General features: G+C 43.4%; 1 protein-coding gene across 1 annotated transcript in view; it reads right to left on the bottom strand.

The window, feature by feature from the left end:
• The window catches only part of SCN8A (sodium voltage-gated channel alpha subunit 8), a 147731-nt gene that overhangs the window by 14800 nt on the left and 114354 nt on the right, over window positions 1-18577 (bottom strand). Inside the window, exons 20-24 of the mRNA XM_039514119.1 lie at window positions 16828-16945; window positions 15961-16115; window positions 14680-14853; window positions 6256-6378; window positions 55-339 (exon numbers count right to left, since the gene is read on the bottom strand). Coding sequence (XP_039370053.1) covers window positions 55-339; window positions 6256-6378; window positions 14680-14853; window positions 15961-16115; window positions 16828-16945 — 855 coding nt within the window. The remainder of the gene's footprint in view (window positions 1-54; window positions 340-6255; window positions 6379-14679; window positions 14854-15960; window positions 16116-16827; window positions 16946-18577) is intronic.

The raw sequence follows: 18577 nt of genomic DNA, 5'->3' as shown, positions 1-18577 counted from the left end.
GTTAAAAGACCTAACATCTACTGAGGGCTGGGAGGTGGGGAAGGCAAAACTTACAATTTGGAGAAGAGCCAGGTATCCTGCCCCAACATTGTCAAAGTTAATTTTCACATTCTTCCATCGGATCTCAGTGGAGTTGGGTGGCATCAGTGCTTCACAATCAGTCCTGTTGTTAACTATCTCTATTTCGAAGCGCTCCTCGGATGTCTCGTTAAAGCAGTAATGATATTTCCCAGCAAACAGGTTAACCCCCATAATGCTGAAAATCAGCCAGAAGATAAGGCAGACCAACAACACATTCATAATGGAAGGGATAGCGCCAACCAGGGCGTTGACAACCACCTGTGTTGGAAGGGGCGGGAGAAAGTTTTAGTATAAAACAGAAGACAGTAGGCAGCAAGCATCAATACAGCTGTTTTTCGGGGGGAATAGGAGGCGAGGCCACTGACAGGTCCGTGGCTTTTAGTCTAGACTAGAGTTTGCAGTGAATTTATTCCAAGTGGCTAAAGGTTCTGTTTAGAAGCCCACTGGATACTGGGCTAGATGGACCATTGGTCTGACCCAGTATCGCTGTTCTTATGTTCATCTGTTGAGATCCTGTTTATTTTAAAAACAGGGCGAGTTCTTTTTGGATCGGCTGACTTTGGCTTTGGTTTTTTGTGGGTGTGTGTTTGTGCGTGCATGTGTACAAGAATTACTTGTAAATAATTTTTATTGCCAAAGGGGAAAAAATGATGTTACTGAGTGAGGCTGGGCTCAAACTCGTCACAATAATCAATAGACTCCTACCTGACTAATTGCTCAAAGCCAGGTCCAAAGATATCATTGCTCATGGATTTGGAGGAATTTATCAGCCAGTGGCCCTTGTGGCCATTCCCCACTTTAAAACAAGGCTGTGGTCACTTACAGGCCCGCTTCCTGCTCCCAGTGAGGTCAGTGGGGAATTCTGAGCCATTGACTTCAATGAGAGCAGGATCGCGCCCTAAAATTGCTCTCTTAAGACTAAGCCATGAGTTAGTGTAAACATCAAGATAATATTTGTGACTAAGCAAGGCGACCATGTTGTCTCAGGCAAATAGCTGAGCATGCAGGTTTGCAGGCTCAAGAAGAAAGAAAAGCCATATTCCCTTCTCCAATCGGCAGCAAATAAGACAGGAAGTGGTGTGCTGTTTGTTCACAGCTCGTCTCTTTAACCATTTCCTAATTTGAGTCTTTCAGGAATTTGGAGCAGTGTTTCCCCAAGCCCTCTCCTGATAGACACATGGCAGAATTTAAGCTCTCATGCTTTTAATGTAGCCAGGCCAGTGGGGTATTAAATCTTTTATTACAATTCTCCTATTTTAGGTTCCTTTAGTAAATTAAAATTTTAAACTGTTTCATCTCTTCTGTCTAGTGTCAAAAGAGGAACACTAATCAAAGTTCTATGTAAACACACTGGTTTCAGGCATTCTGTAATTCAGGGTATAAACAATAAATATATGATAATTCATAACAATGTGGACTCCTCATAGCACTTTTCAGGCAGGTCTCAAGGTACTTTACAAAGAGTCAGGAAGGCAATTGGGATGGGAGTTGCAGTGACTCTTTGCTGCCTAAGGCATTTTCATTATCACTGAAATGGTGATGGTGGCCTAAGCACAGAACTGGCAATCAGATCTTCTGTTCCTGACTCTGCCACCAACTGACTGCCTTGACCCTGTGCAAGTCATTTAGCCTTCTGGGCCTCAGTTTCCCCACCCAAAATAGAGGTGTCAGAGCCAGGTACAGAATCCAAGTCTCAGCTCTACCTTAAACCACTAGGTCACAGTTGTTCCTCAAAACAAGTCACTGTTAATGAAAACGCCCTAGGTAGTAAATAGTCACTGCGTCAGCCCTTAGTCCTCCCATACAAAAAAGATAAATTAAGCCAGTGATTCACCCTCCTGGGATGCTCTTACTATCACTTAGGGGAATTAAGATATTGAATGATCCCAGTCCCTTCTACCAATTACTTCATGCAAAATGCCAAAGCGTCTCAGCAGTCACAAATGGCGGAATGCTAACCTCCCTGGTGAGGCATGTCTAAATCAGACTCTCAAACTGGTCGCTTTCTACTTCATTATTTCATGTTTAAAGGTTTTATGTAACAAAAGAATTAGTAGGGATTTAGTCGAGTTTCACGCTGACTCAAGTGATTCCATCTGTAACCCAATGGGATTTCCCTATAAATGCTCACTGAAAATTATGCTGGTCCTAAAAAGAGATGGATTGAAACCAGAATCTTGGAGCTGCATCCCAGAAATTCAGACCCAACTCCAAACTTCCTGGCTTGGCCCCATCTCTAGCCCTGAATAACTTAATACAAAATCTAGAGATAATTTAAATTCAGCATAATAATTGACCAGGATGCTATTTTAGCTTTTAGATGCCCCATCAACTTGGCAATGTGGCAGCTAAAGGGTTAAATACACATGTACTTCTACTGAATGACGTTTTCCCTGCAATGATTAACAGGGGTTGAGACTAATCAGTTTTACACCAGCATAAATCCACTGACTTACATGGGTATGAGATCAGCATCAGGCCCTTTAAATATATGCTAAATACACAACACCTTTCCTTCCAATTACCTACTGCCCTTTCTTCCACTCCATTCTTAAGTGCACACACCATAGTGATCACCTACCATATTTTAAAACTATTCAGATATTAGCATGCTGATATACCCCCGACTAGTTGTCGAGTAGGTATGCTGACTGGACAAATGCTCTCTCTTCCTGTAATCATTTACCTGAATAAATGGAATCAACTTACACTGTTTAAATTGATCATTATAACCATAACCGACTTTCAAAAAATCTGAGAGAGGGAACATGGCTTTTGTGTGCAGACTGTGCATTGGCAATTGACAAAAGTGCATGCATGTTTCACAGCATTACTGTCATACTTCCTGAATAATTGAAGAGCAGAGCAAGCTCTTTCAAATGCAGATTACTATGGAGTAGAGAAAAGCAAAGAACTACTTGTAATGTTTCCTTTGCAAAGGCATTTCAAATTACTGTCCTTGGGGTGGGAGGGGTTGTTTTGGTACGCTTATCTCAAAGTCAGAATAAAAAAGAATGGAGAAGGTTACAAAGTAGCACAGTTACAGTTAACCCCTTTGTATCAATTTTGCTGAAGTGAAACAGTTTCCAAATTTTAAGTGCGTGTGAATCTCTTGATTCTACACCAGATACAATTCAAAATCTCCAGGGGGGTGGGAGGATCATTCTCTCCAGCATGATTTACATTTATTTTTTAAATGCCATTTATTATCTATGGACTTCATACTAGTTCTTTTTTCTCTCTGATTGTACTACTCTCCGTGACCATGTTATATCGTTATATAAACCACTTTTTAGCATTAAACTTTAACGACAAAAGAACACGTGTCCTAATGACAAAAAAAAATTAACATTGTATTGATGTTGCAGTAGGGGGCAAATTGGTTCTATCTGGATGAAATTCATCTTAGTGCAGAAGGACCCTTCATACCACACAAACTCCACATTTGTCCATTGTGGGAGAAGTGTACACAAAAGTGTGGGGTCCTGGGGACCCGTGGGCTGGAGAAGCAGCTGTGGAGGGGGAGCTCTAGACACCTAACTTTGCCGGACTCCATATGAACAAGGCCTGATCACTCTGGCTTTGCGCCACTGGAACAAATTTCACCCTTTGTGATTGTGCTATGTAGCTTGTAAGCCACTGTTTAGCATTAAACTAAAAGCCCTAGTGGCAAGGGGGAAAAAACCCTCCACCAAAGCAGATTATTGTAGCCCCAGAGAGGAATCAACCCTGTTTGTATTTAGCATATAGGTCACACAAGCCATCTTCGCTCAACCTGGATTTTAAGTCTTAATCATACAATCACACTTTTTTACAAGAATCTCAGCCAGGAATTGAAGTTAAAGACTATCCTTCTAGAAATACTAAGTCTGTAGCTTTGCGGATATTGATATTTAATTCACACCTTTATTATGACCCAAATGATGTTACCAGTATCAAGTTGTAGACCAAGCTAAGGTGACATTCTGGCCCCACTGAAGTCAATGGGAGTTTTGTCATTAATGTCAATGGGGCCAGGATTTTAGTGTGGAAAGGTTACTCATTTTTCCAATAGTGTCAGTTCAGGCGAATGTCCCATGAGCATCTAAAGGTTAAGATAAAAACACACATGGTCAATACCTGAAATCTGTTTTAGCAGATAAAGGCCATTTCCAGTAACGATACTTCATATTAATACCGTGCACTTGTATAATGCCTTACATCTAAGGATCTCAAAGCACTTTACAAACAGTAATTAAACTTCTCAACACCCTAGTGAAGTATTATTAGCCCCTTTGTACAGGGCACAGAGAGGTTAAGTGATTTGCCCAAGGTCACTCACAAATCAGAGGCAGAATCACAGCTCCCTATATCTAGTTCCAGCAACAAGACACTGCTGCCTCTTCACGCACTTAGGGTAAAATGTGCTCCTGGACAGAATGCAAGCACACAGCTTATGTCCACTAAGCCCTCACATTTGAGAAGAAATGAGATATAAGTAGCCATGGGGTGAATTTAACCATTGAGTTTGCTGTATGTGCCAACACCCATGAACTGCATGAAACAATTATTTTTTTGGCATTGGGAAAAGGGACTCTTCAGAATTCCACTTCAGCTATTTAAATTACTTTAAATCAACACAGATTTTGTTCCACTATAACAAAACTGCAACTGTGGTTCTGAGGGCGGATGAGCAGGACTGGCATTTCAGGGGCTGTACTGTGACTGTGCTATTGAAGAAATTTGCTGAAAGATTTTTACAGGATTAGCCTCGTCAGGATCATTTCTGCACAGTTAAGGCCTCACTATCGCTTTCTACACAACTCTGATATGGCCATGTTGTGTAGCTGACTTGAGGTTAGTGTATGTAGCCAACAGCGACTGTACAATCACTACCCTCAGTACAGACTATTGCTTCCACTGGATTCTCTTTATAGATATTGTAGTTTATGTCATGCCCTAGAGATCTATTTGGGAATTCCTTTAACAGGTCATTATCTGCCTTAGGCCATTAGTTTGCTCTAAATTACACCAGTGTAAATCCAGAGTAATTCCACTGACGCCAACGGAGTTACTCTAGAGTTACTCCTGAAGTAAACTTAGAGATTAGTATGATCTCCCAGCTGTTTTATTCCATTTTTAATATGGTATCTTTAACTTTAAGGGTGCATTTTCTTGCTCTTTAGTGCAATAGACCTAAATTAATATTGTTCACAACAGCAACAATGAAAATCCATTGGTCCAACATACCCTTTACCTACAGAAAGGTATGTTTTGTTGGATTTTTTTGCTTTTTTGTACCTGATTATTTCAATACGAAAGGAGGGGGGAAAGCACCAAAATATAAAATCAGTGGCAAAGTAACAAGACACTGCAATCATTTCAAATGGAATCCCCATGACATTGGTACCATCTAACAATTTCAGGAAAGCTTGTTAAGTTCAATGCTTTGCTTGTGCTTTGTTGCTAATATCACAGTGACAGGACCGGGTACCATAAAAGCATGGTAACAGGGAGGGAGTGGAAAGGAAAGCTTCACTATCAGACAAGGCTTCCAGTCACCGCCAGACTGGATTGAGAACAACAAGGTGCAACAAGAGGAATTAAACCAAAAGCTTTTTTGAAACAGCTGAGCTCTCCCCCATTTCCTTCCTGCAGGGATGAAAGGCCTGAGTTATCCAAGAAGGAGAAGCAGCTTTTTACTGACTTGAATACATTAGATTTTTTTTATAAACCCTTTAAATTCTCCTTTGATTAAATCCCACCAGCTCCACTGTGGCCAACACCTTGGGGGAGAGAGGGGGAAGATATTTGAGGTGGTTCGAATTCTGCTTCTTTGCACCTGGTGATTCTCCCTAGATAAAAAAAAGTTACAGCTGAGAAGCCCCCTCGGATGCTAGAGGCATAAGCCAGGCCAAATGAGAACAGCCAAGTGTTGAACATGTTCTACGAATGGCGTGTGGTTTGGGCCAATAATTAATGTAATGAGGCAGCTAAATGCATCTCCCTTCTTTACAAGGGGAGTGTGCAGCAGAGGGCAGGGTAAGGGGACATAAACAGGGGGTGTGATCAAGTTAGCAGCTGCATCATGATTCTGTCTGGAATTATCTTTCCACCAGTTTGATCAGTTCTAGCATGCTTAAAAAAACCCGCTCCACAGGCATGCAGAAGGATCAGCTGCTAATGGCATCTTACCCTCATCCCCTCAAATCGGGACAACGCTCTTAAAGGCCTCAAAGCTCTTAGTGTCCTAAGGGACTTTATGGCACCTAGTTCCGAGTAGCCCAGGGCATTAGCTACAAGGCTGACTAAAGAGACCTACACAGAAAACAAAAAGAAAAAGAAAAAAAAAGAAAAAAGGTTCCAAACTGTTAGAATGAATCCCCTAGCACTGATTGCCCAGCCCAGACTGCAGGTCTGGGTCCCCCAAAGATAAATACCGAAGACATGACACCAGCTGCCTACTTCACTTGACTGAAACGACCTGAAAGGAAATAATGCGGTTGAGAGAGGCATAAGAAAAAAACGAAGGGGAAAAAATAAGTAAGAGAGAGGCAGAGACACAGACGGAAACAGGGTCTGTTGGAAGGAGGAGCCCAAACGGATGACAAGAACCTTACCCTCGCCCTTTTATTGTCTGCAGGGTCCAAGCAGCTCCCATTAAATTAAGCCAGACAAAATTTAAAGGTACCTATGAGAAAGAATACAGATAAATACACACACTGCACAAACTGCCCTGCTTAGCTTATTCAAATAGCAGTCACCTCACTCATTCCTGGTGTTCTTTCTACAGCAGTGACCGTTGAAAAACAGAATAAGGTTTTATTACTTTATATCAAAAGACGACGAATAGTTTGGGGGATGGATTGGTATCATAAAGTTCTGAACATCCTTGGCTTTAAAGCACGCAGTTTCAAATTTGTATCACTTTTAAACCTCAGACTTTTTTGTTCTACTAACACATAGCACTTCTCTAGCACCTCCATACAAAGATTTGCAAAGGATGCAGAGCTTAATTATCACTGAGCATCGCAACCTGCTTTGAGAGAGGATTAGTATAATTACCCCCATTTTACAAATGGGGAAACTGAGGCACAGAATGACGACATGACTTGTTCAGAGTCACACAGTGGGTCTATGATAGAGCTGGGGATAGAATCTAGATGTCCTAAGTCCACTGTACTCTGCCTTAGCCCCAAAGCCATCTTTTTTTTGTTAAAGATCGTATCTTAGAATGTAACTTAGGATCCATTACTGAGAGCTACAGAATGTCCTCAATAGGTGCTGAGGGTAACTAAGCCTCTTGCAGGACTGGGTCCTTATACTGTGAATTTAAAGGGACCTTCTGCCCGTAAAGTACCATGTACACTTAGTGACTCTACTGGCATGATCCAATTTCCATTTAAGTCATTGGAAAGACTCCTGTTGATGACACCGGGATGTGGATAGGGTCCTGTATAATAACTGTCCTTCACCATCAACACATTCATCCGCCTCCCATGAAAGCGCTTGTGATTTAAAATCAACCACTATCACGCTACAGAGACACATAAGGGCAAGTATCTAAACCAGGGGTAGGCAATCTATGGCACGCGTGCCGAAGGCGGCACATGAGCTGATTTTCAGTGGCACCCACATTGCCCGGGTCCTGGCCACCGGTCCGGGGGGGCTCTTCGTTTTAATTTAATTTTAAATGAAGCTTCTTAAACATTTTTAAAACCTTATTTATTTTACATACAACAATAGTTTAGTTATATATTATAGACTTATAGAAAGAGACCTTCTAAAAATGTTAAAACGTATAACTGGCACATGAAACCTTATATTAGAGTGAATAAATGAAGACTCGGCACACCACTCCTGAAAGGTTCTGACCCCTGATCTAAACCATTTAAAAATGTCAGTTGATCATTATGTATCATGAAATAACTGAGCCCTTACACAGCGATTTTCCTTATCAATCATTAGCTAGTTAATCCTCATAACAGGACACAGTTCCTAACAGTGAATTTTTATCCTCCTTTAAAACATGGGGAAACTGAGGCATTGAGCAGTAAATGAACTTCAAGGATGGTGGCAGTTCATTCTAGAAATGGGCTCTAAGAACCAAATTCAGGACCAGATTTCTATTGCACCAATATTCAGGGATGCTTTGGTCTGGGCTATTGATTCAAGTCTCTCTGAGTACATCAACATGGCGAAAAAACACAGCAGCGAGTCTCAGAGCCTAGGTCAACTGACTTGGGGAGGTGGGAGGGCCTCTCGATGTAAGCCTAAAAATAGCAGGGTAGATGTTCAGGCTAGAACCTGGGCTTTGAAACCCTGGAGGGTTGAGGGTCTTGGAAGCCTGGCTCCAGCCCAAGCCTAAAAATCTACACTGCTGTTTTTAGCCCTGCAGCATAAGCCCCACAAGCCCGAGTCAGTTAACCTGGGCTCTGAGACTTGCTGCTGCGGAGAGGTGGGGGTGGGAGGGGGTTGCTGTGTAGATGTAGCCTCTGTCATATTTATGACAGCTGTCTTCTTGCTTGAAAAGCAGTGGCTTGAACCAGGGACTGTCAGAACTGAAACCATGAGTATGTACATCGTGATGTGAAGAGTCAGACTGGGGGCCGTAACAGATCAGGGATAGAGGGGACATACAATACATGGACCTGGGGGTTACATAGTCACTGTCTATCACAGCTATCCAGAATAGTAACTGTGCCAAGAATGAGACACATTATTTTCCCCTTCCCCCACCATAGTCACATACATTTGAGCTTGAGGGTCAGGTACAGGGAGATGGACACGAGGGCTAAGGGATTTAGGAGTAAAGGAATCTCAGACTAAAACAAGAAAAGAATTTAGCAATCTCAGCCACTGACCACTTTTTTTTGAGAGAGAGGGGGCGCATCAGGATCTTTGGTATCTCAGAAAAAGCAGGTGCAGTTCAGTGTTTCAGATACACCCCGAAATGAGAGTGGTGTATGGACATACATTTGAACTGATCTGTGGGAGGAGCTGCCTGAGGCTTGTGTAAGCGGACATGGAGGAAGTGGGGTTGCTGACATTTGTGGGATGAAGATTCAATCTCATTTTACTGCTCATGCATAGGACTCCTGCTTTTGCCATCTTCAGATTTGACCATCACCAGCTGGTTCACAGCAGTGGGCAGGAGGGGACATTAAGTGTTTGTCCATGTGCCCTTAGGTACTCTTATAAGAAGTGCCATGGGACTTTTACTAGCCTCACAGTGGCCTTCTTGGAAAACATTAGATCTACTCCAGAAGGTCGCAGGGCTGCACTGATGCTGGTGGGTATGAACCATGGTTCCAGCAAGTGCAGGTATTTCAGACACGAGACTGAGTCCACTGCCATAGCCTCTGCTCCCATCCTACATTAGAAAGAACTTCCTTGCAAGAGAGAACACACAGGGATTCTTCACTAAGCTCATAAAGAAATGTCTTACATAGGAGCTTTAGTTTATATCAGAGAAAAGCAGAAGGGACATAGTTTTAAGTTCAAGTTCTTCTAACCCATCTCAAGCAGTGCTGCACAACAGTGTCATCCCTGGGCATGAGCTCAAGGCAGCCTGGCCTACTGACTAGAAACTTAGCTTCAGAGAAACAGATCTGTGCATAAGGAGAAATCAACTATGAGTCAATTCTCATGGAAGCTTATTGTGCTGAGCGAGACGTTGATCTGCAGGTAAATGATCACAGGATGTAGCAAGCTGTGCTGTTAGGAGGGATGCCTACTGTAACCCTGCCTAGCGGGGAGGACGGAACAAGGCTAGAAATAAGAACAGGAGTACTTGTGGCACCTTAGAGACTAACTGAGCATAAGCTGTCGTGGGCTAAAACCCACTTCATCGGATGCATAGAATGGAACACACAGACAGAAGATATTTATACATACAGAGAACATGAAAAGGTGGGAGTAGACAGACCAACTGTAAGAGGCCAATCAATTGAGATGAGCTATCATCAGCAGGAGAGAGAAGAAAAACACCTTTGAAGTGATAATCGAGATGACCCTTAGAAGGTGTGAGGATATTTTAACATGGGGAAATAGATTCAATTAGTGTAATGACCCAACCATTCCCAGTCTCTGTTCAAACCTAAGTTAATTGTATCTATCTAATTTGCATATTAATTCAAGTTCAGCAGTCTCTCTTTGGAGTCTGTATTTGAAATTTTTTTTGTTGCAAAATTGCCACCTTCAAGTCTGTCACTGAGTGGTTAGAGAGATTGAAGTGTTCTCCCACTGCTTTTTGAATGTTACGATTCCTGATGTCAGATTTGTGTCCATTTGTTCTTTTGCGCAGAGACTGTCCAGTTTGGCCAATGTATATGGCAGAGAGGCATTGCTGGCACATGATGGCATGATGACATGCCAATGTGATATATGCCATCATGTGCCAGCAATGCCCCTCTGCCATATACATTGGCCAAACCGGACAGTCTCTGCGCAAAAGAACAAATGGACACAAATCTGACATCAGGAATCGTAACATTCAAAAAGCAGTGGGAGAACACTTCAACCTCTCTAACCACTCAGTGACAGACTAGAAGGTGGCAATTTTGCAACAAAAATATTTCAAATACAGACTCCAAAGAGAGACCACTGAACTTGAATTAATATGCAAATTAGATAGATACAATTAACTTAGGTTTGAACAGAGACTGGGAATAGTTGGGTCATTACACTAATTGAATCTATTTCCCCATGTTAAAATATCCTCACACCTTCTAAGGGTCATCTCGATTATCACTTCAAAGGTGTTTTTCTTCTCTCTCCTGCTGATGATAGCTCATCTCAATTGATTGGCCTCTTACAGTTGGTCTGGCTACTCCCACCTTTTCATGTTCTCTGTATGTATAAATATCTTCTGTCTGTGTGTTCCATTCTATGCATCCGATGAAGTGGGTTTTAGCCCACGAAAGCTTATGCTCAAATAAATTTGTTAGTCTCCAAGGTGCCACAAGTACTCCTGTTTTTGCAGATACAGACTAACACGGCTGCTACTCTGAAGGCTAGAAATGGCTCCAAAGCAGAGCAGCTCTTGTGTGTGCTGCTCATATTAAAATAAATAAATAAATAAATCTACAGCCCTGCTTCATCCCCAAAGACCAAGTGAGGGGTTTCAGATCCAAACTTCAGGATATGGGTTGGGGTGTCTGGACCTAGGATCATCTCTAATGTAGAATGCAGAAGTAATTCAAGCATTTCAAGTACAAAACAACCAAGACTCCACTGAGCCCCTCACCCTTAGATTAATGCCCTGGTCTCTACTGTGAATAAGACAAGAAATAGTGAAACTTACAAAAAGGATATTTCAACCTTCAATGGCATTTTTCAGTATTATATACTCAATTCACTGGAAACTTCAACAGGATGTTTAGTGGGCACTGGTACATGCCAAAAGTAATCCTGCTGGACTGAAAAGCAGAAGCCTTAATTATTATTACCCAGAAAAAGACTCTTTCTTCACATGTATACCCAGCAAGCTTTAGGAATCAGATGAGAAGGGTTATTTACCAATGCTACCAAACCTGAAAAATAACATTAAAAAATATTGTTATGATGTAAACGCTTATTCCCTCTTAGTTATTGTTCCCATCACGAGATTCAACTCAAACCCCACTTCTGCCCTTTTAGAGGCTTTAAAGGATCTGGTCTGGCAGAGATGGGATGGGATGGTTTAACGAAGATTTTGTTGACCACGTTAGGGTTCAGTACCTTACTTTTTAAACACCAACATATTCAAATTCACTCTTCAGATTTTTGCAGACAAAGGTGTCATTTCCCAACTACTTTACCAGGTGAAGCCTGAAATCTTCAGTAAAGCACTTTGCAGTCAGAAAACTTAGCTTCCTAATATGTACACTTGCATTGCTCTTGTTCGCTACATACGGTAGAAATTACCTTACCGGTAAATTCAACATCCTCACTCTAGCAGTGATCTGATGCTTTGAAAGAAGTGAACAAATCTGTACTGCATTTGTCAGTTGTGCAATACTGTACTTCCTGACCCCAGCTGGAATTAGCTCACACTACGAAGCGTGAGGACAGAGTTACCTTTACAATTTTTCTCCTACCTAGCTTAACTGCAGGCCTTTTCTTATTAAAGTATATCTAAACCATTTAATCTTGCTCAACCATTTTCCTCAATCCAGTTTGGGAGGGGTTAAGGGTCTGGTCTTGGAGTTTTCATTTTAGTCTTGTGTTTCGCTATATAGTAATACAAGAGAAAGTTACAGATTCACTAGACTTTACAGATCAGAAGAGTTGCTTAGGATCTGTGTTTAGAGGAGGGGCACCCAAGTGAGCAGAGAGCAAACAGGAAACTTTGAATATCCATTTTACTACAGTAAATATCAGATAATTTGATCCCACTTTTGGCTCCATGTTAGCAGGTCCCCAACACACCAGGGACAAGTCTTCCATCTACTCAGATATTTCTAGAGTTCCCATAACTACTGTACAGCACAAGTAAATCCTATTCAGAAAAAATGGTTACTGACCTTCTCGTAACTGTTGTCCTTCGAGATGTGTTGTTCACGCCCATTCCATTCAGGATGTGCGCGCGCTGCGTGCACGGTCGTCGGAAAGGTTTCCCTTAGCAGCTCCCTCGAGTCAGCTCTGGAGCCCCCTGGCGTGGCACCTTCATGGCACTCAATATATGACCCTGCTGACCTGACCCCCCTTCAGTTCCTTCTGGCCGGCTACTCCGACAGAGGGGAAAGGAGGGTGGGTAGTGGAATGGATGTGAACAACACATCTCAAAGAACAACAGTTACGAGAAGGTGAGTAACCATTTTTTTCTTCTTCGAGTGCTTGTTCACATCGACTCCAATCAGGTGACTCCCAAGCTCTCCCCCGGAGGTGGGGTCAGTGTTAAGGAATCGCTGACTAGAGCACCGCTCTGCTGAATGCCGCATCATCTCTGGAATGCTGGATGATATGATAATGAGTGGTAAACATATGCACCGATGACCAGGTTACCGCTCTGCAGATCTCCTGAATGAGGAGATGGGACAGGAAAGCTGCTGACGAGGCTTGTGCCCTTGTGAAGTGTGCTGTAATAGCCGAGGCTGGGACCTTAGCCAGCTCGTAGCATGTGTGGATGCAGTCTCTGATCCAGGAAGAAATGCATTGGGAAGAGACCAGGAGCATTTTCACCCGGTCTGCACCGCAAGGAACAACTGGTTCAATTTCCTGAAAGGCTTAGTGCGCTCGATGTTGATTAGGAAACTACGGACTAAAGAAGAAAACTAAAGGAAGCACTTGCAAGGCAAGTGAACGCAGTTCCAATGGCCATCATGGATGGTAAGAAGGAACTGAAGGGGGGTCGGGTTGACAGGGTTATATACTGAGCGCCATGAAGGCACCACTCCAGGGGGCTCCACAGTCGACCCGACGGGAGCTGCTAAGGGAAAACTTTCCGATGACTGTGCATGCGGTGCATGCACACCCTGATTGGAATCGATGTGAACAATCACTCGAAGAAGAATTTTCCATCTCCCAGCAAGAGACTCAGAAAGGCCTTTTCTCAGCTTAATATTCTATCATTCATCTGGGCTGATTGGTGCAGCAGGTCCTCTGGGCCCTCAGCTAGGACACTGCCTCACAGATGGATGTTTTGAATGCACGCAGATACAATTTTCAGAAGCACCTGAGGAACGTAGAAGCCTAAAATTCCATTTTCATAAGTGACTCTGGCACTTCGGAGCCTGAGTCATATAGGTGCTTTTGAAAATGTTACTCATCGTGTTTTAAATACTTGTGTTGTTTTCCATTCCATAAATTATCTTGCTCACATTTCCCTTCTCCTCCTCCTCATTTTCTCTCTTCCGTATATTCCTTCAACCAGCTCTCTCTACGCGGGTCTCTATGCTAGTGTGTCCATGTTGAAGGTCTGCCCCTTCTATCCTCTTACATCTAGCCTACACCAAGTTGCTGTCCATATCTCCAACGTGAGGATCAGCCCTTTTCTTCTGGGTACTGGATCCTCTTTGGCAAAGAGGAATAAAGAAACTTTATCTTGCGTGATAAGGTTTTTCTTCACTTGAATTGGAAGTACCTGGAGTTCTACAAAGCTTTGAAAAGACCCATCGGCCCAACACCCAACATCCAGAGTGTGCATGGATGTCACCAGGTGGCAGCACTGAAAGATTCCACCTGCTGGACTCTCTCCCATTGGTGTCTCATACAAACTATGGAGACAGAAGATGTTGCTTCAGATGGCCTGGAACCAGGGAAAGGTATGTTCATTTGTAGCACAAATTCTTTACACTCTACTGAACTCTTCCTATAACTTCCTCGATGTATAGGTCCTTCAGAAAGAGCAACGCTAACACAGCATGAGCCAGAGGATGGAAACCCTTCCTTTGTATGTATCTGTTGAGACCTGTGGTGTAGAAATTTCTCAGTCGCATATAACAATCCCCAGTAGCTCTGCTTGTCTAGATGGTTCTGTCCTTTCTCCAGTTTTGTACATATGGGATTGCACACACTTCCTAGTGAGATACATCATCTACTGGACCCTTTTCATGAGCACAGCATTACACCCCCATCTCCACCCCCCAGGTAAAGTTTATTTTTCCCAGCCAGAGATCAGAAGCAGAAAATACATACAGCCACAATGAGGAAATCCAGCCAGCACCAGGCATTGGTGAAGAACTTGACGAATCCATAGGCGCACCATTTCAGCAACATCTCCAGAATGAAAATGTAGGTGAAGACCTTGTCTGCATACTCCAGCATGGTCCGGATGGTCTTTCTCTGTTCTATGTAAATATCCTCAAAGGCCTGGGAAATAATCAAATGCCACTTGTCATGGCATAAGATTTGCCACTGAATATGCAGCAAACCTGCAGCTTATTTAAACTAGGGTAAGTTGCACCAGTGGAAGTCATTTTTTACACCAATGCAGCACATTTGCACTGGTGCAAAGTAATCCAGTGTAGACAAGCCCATGGAGCCAGATTTTCAAAGGAACTCAGCTTCCTTTTAGGCACCTAAGTGAGGGACTGTTTTTCAAAAGTGCTCAGCACCCAGTGTCTCCTATTGTGATGCTTACAGATTTTCAAAACAGCTCAGCTCTCAACATGCATCTAGTGTGCTGAGCTCTTCTGAAAATCCTTCCATTTATTTCAATGCCTAAATGGGAGCTGAGCGCTTAAAAAAAATAAAAAAATCAGGCTCTAGTTCTGGGTGCGGAGACCTTCTAAACATTCTGGCCAAAGGTACTAAAGAGAAGTGGAGAAGCACAGGAATTCTGTTGTACTAGAATTTGCTGCTGAAATGTACTGCATTTTTTCATTCACTGTATAGCACAATCCACTAAATACCCAAGAAGCTGATTCGCATCAAAGATCTGGAAAAAAATTAGATGAGATCTTTCACTGGTAGGAGAACTTCAGCCTCTAGAAACATGGCTGCAGCGTCACAACCATGCATCCCAGTTTGCACCCACACAGTGCCTCCGATCTGAAGGTCTCCAGGAGCTGTGCGAATGTTACAGAAAGTATCGCTATCCCTACAACGCAATGGGCAAATTAAGGCCCAGAGAGGTGAAGTGGTTTTGCCAACGGTCACTCACTGAGTTGTGGCAAAGCAAAGATTAGAACTCAAGATTTCAAGGCTCCTAGTTTTGCATCTTACTTTAAGTTAGATTGGAAAACCTTCAGGTCAGGGACCACGTCTCGCTAGGTTTTTGTACAACACCTAGCACAAAGGGGCCCATTGCAATACAAATCATTAATAATAAATCACAAGTCTATCCTTCATTCCCCAACTTGTCCAAGGAGAGATGGCTTTTCCCCACCAAAACGCCCAGAAATAGCTCTCAGTGCACTAGGAGAAGAGCCCCAATATAATGTTATTTGGCTTCACAGACTTCTGAAACTCACTTACCAGGGCTCCACTGCTCAGTAGGATCATGAAGATGATGAAAGTCTCAAACCAGTTGTGCTCCACAATCAGAAAGCAGGTCTTCCTCAAGGTCCACCAGGATTTGCCCAGCCCATCTTCAATACTGACCTGACAGCACTTAAAGCGCTGCACACAACCTGCATGGGGGCAGCGCAGAAAGGAGTGAGTGTGAGAGGATGTTTATGGGGGGTGGGAGACGGGGTATTGTAAGAACAGAAGGGTCTTTGCATAAAAGTGACTTTGCTCCTCTAGAGTCTTAAACTGGCTGCATTTCAGTTAAAAGTAAAATGTATCCATCCAATCGATCCACCCATCTTCCAGGTCCTTACACTAATTCCTGTCACTGCAGGATCTGAATGACTCGCTTTACATCAGTCAGTTTAAAATAATTATACTCAGTGAGGGAGCCGCACTTAACCAGAAAGCAACAGAGAAAGAACTCACTGATAAAATCACCTCAAAGCATTTAAAATACCTTTACTATGGGAATTATTCTAACAAATCAGTGGCCATGTATGACTTCATGATGGCTCTGTCAAACATTGTGGCCATCAGTATCTTCACAGCAGCAGCAATAAAACCCAAATTCTCTTCCTTCAAAATCCTTGGTGCCAGTCACTTTCACGGAAGTAGAACCTTCCTTAGCTCTTAACAACAGCTGGTCTCCAAAGGCCTAAATCCTGCAAATCCTTAGTGTGACTAAAATTTACTCATGCCCGCAGAACTGCGGATCTTTAAGAATCCATAGCTGTGATCCAGCCCCAGACCTAAACCCTAGGCTAAGCCTACACTAGATATAGGTCACAACACTAACTCAGAGGCCCATATCTACATCTGTGCTTAACTCACCTTCTGTGAAGCATGCATCTGGGTCCAGATATTCTTCTGGTGCCTCCACAGGGACTTCCTCTACCTCTGGCTTTATATCAATGGTGCTGCCCTCAGAAGAGCTGGTATCATCCAGTTTCTTTAACACAAAAAGAACCCCCAACAACCACCTCAGTCAGGTAAACCCAAAGATGAAATTTCATGGCAACTCTACATGGGACGTAGCTCCTTAGCAGAGGAAACTAACCATTTGCTCACCAAATCTGTCTCAAGAAAATCTATTTCCTGGCGGTTGCCTGGATGGTCTGGGACACCAGCTGTGAATTAGGCATTCTGATTAGGATATTTAGTCATCAGTTTTCAAGTTAAAAATCTTGAGGATTGTAGTGCAGATAGGGAATCAAATCTGAACATTTGCCACTTTTTGTGGGGGTGGGAATCACATTTCAGACCCATCTTTACCCCTTAAAATGCAATATTATAGTGACTGAATGGCAGTGCATTAACACATGACAATTATTACAACTATAAACATTTAGGCCATGTGTGATAGCTTCCATGTTAGGACCACAAACCACTTTACAGAAGGTAGTTATTGAATCCTTAACCACCATCTATTGTGAACTGATGATATTCTCCCAATTTAATGACAGGGAAACTGAGGCAGAGAAGCACTGTTCCTTGCCTAAGATCACAGGGCAATCTATGACCCTGGCAAGAATATAACCCAGATGCCTTGACACCGAGTCCTATGCATCAGCCAGAAAGCGATCTGTCCCCGGTAGCTAAATTTTTCCTTCTTCATTTAATTCACTGCAGGTGACACACCCAATGTTAAATTGACACTGCACTTGATCTTAGCCGCAAGGCCAAGAGAAACACAACACTGATGGGACAATAAAAACACGTTGATAATGGCTGGGTGTTTGACTCTAAGTGCTATTCTATAGAGGAGGAGAGTGCAATACAGAGATTAGACCAGGGGTGGGCAAACTTTTTGGCCCGAGGGCCACATTGGGGTTGCAAAATTGTATGGAGGGCCTGGTAGGGAAGGCTGTGCCTCCCCAAAAAGCCTGGCCCCTGACTCCTACCACTTCCGGCCCCCTGACTGCGCCCCTCAGAACCCCTGACCCACACAATCCCCCTTGCTCCTTGTCCTCTAACCACCCCCTCCGGGGACCCCCCCATTCAACCCCCCTGCTCCCAGTCCCCTGACTACTCTGACCCCTATCCACACCCCCTCCCCCGACAGGTCCCCCGACTCCCACGTTTATCCAACCCCCCCGTCCCCCAGAACCTCCGCCCATCCACTGCTCCCTGTGCCATGCCTGTCCCCTGGGATCCTACGCCCCTTAACCACCCCTCACCCCCCCCGCCCCCGGTGGCTGCGGGGAAGGGAAGGGGGGAGTTTCCCCTGCCGGGAGCTCAAGGGCCAGGCAGGACGGGCCCGCGGGCCATGGTTTGCCCACCTCTGGATTAGACTGTAAACTCCTTAAGGCAGGGACTGTTTTCTACTCTGCCCAACTTAATAGAACTTCTATAGACCCCTGAACTATAATGAATAATGAATTATGCCCCCCTTGCCCAAGATCGCACCAGAACAATCTGTGGAAGAGCTGTCTGTCAGCATCTACTTGTTGCCTCACATCTTATACTTGGGGTTGTAAATTCCTTGGGGCAGGGACTGTCTTTTTGTTTTGTGTTTCTATGGGGATTAGCACATTGGGGTTCTGATCTATGACTGGAGCACCTAGGCATTATCACAGTACAA

Source organism: Mauremys reevesii, linkage group 25, assembly GCF_016161935.1.
Source record: "Mauremys reevesii isolate NIE-2019 linkage group 25, ASM1616193v1, whole genome shotgun sequence".
NCBI lineage: Eukaryota > Metazoa > Chordata > Testudines > Geoemydidae > Mauremys > Mauremys reevesii.
The sequence above is the reverse complement of the archived record's forward strand: the minus strand, read 5'-3'. Positions and strand labels throughout refer to the sequence as shown.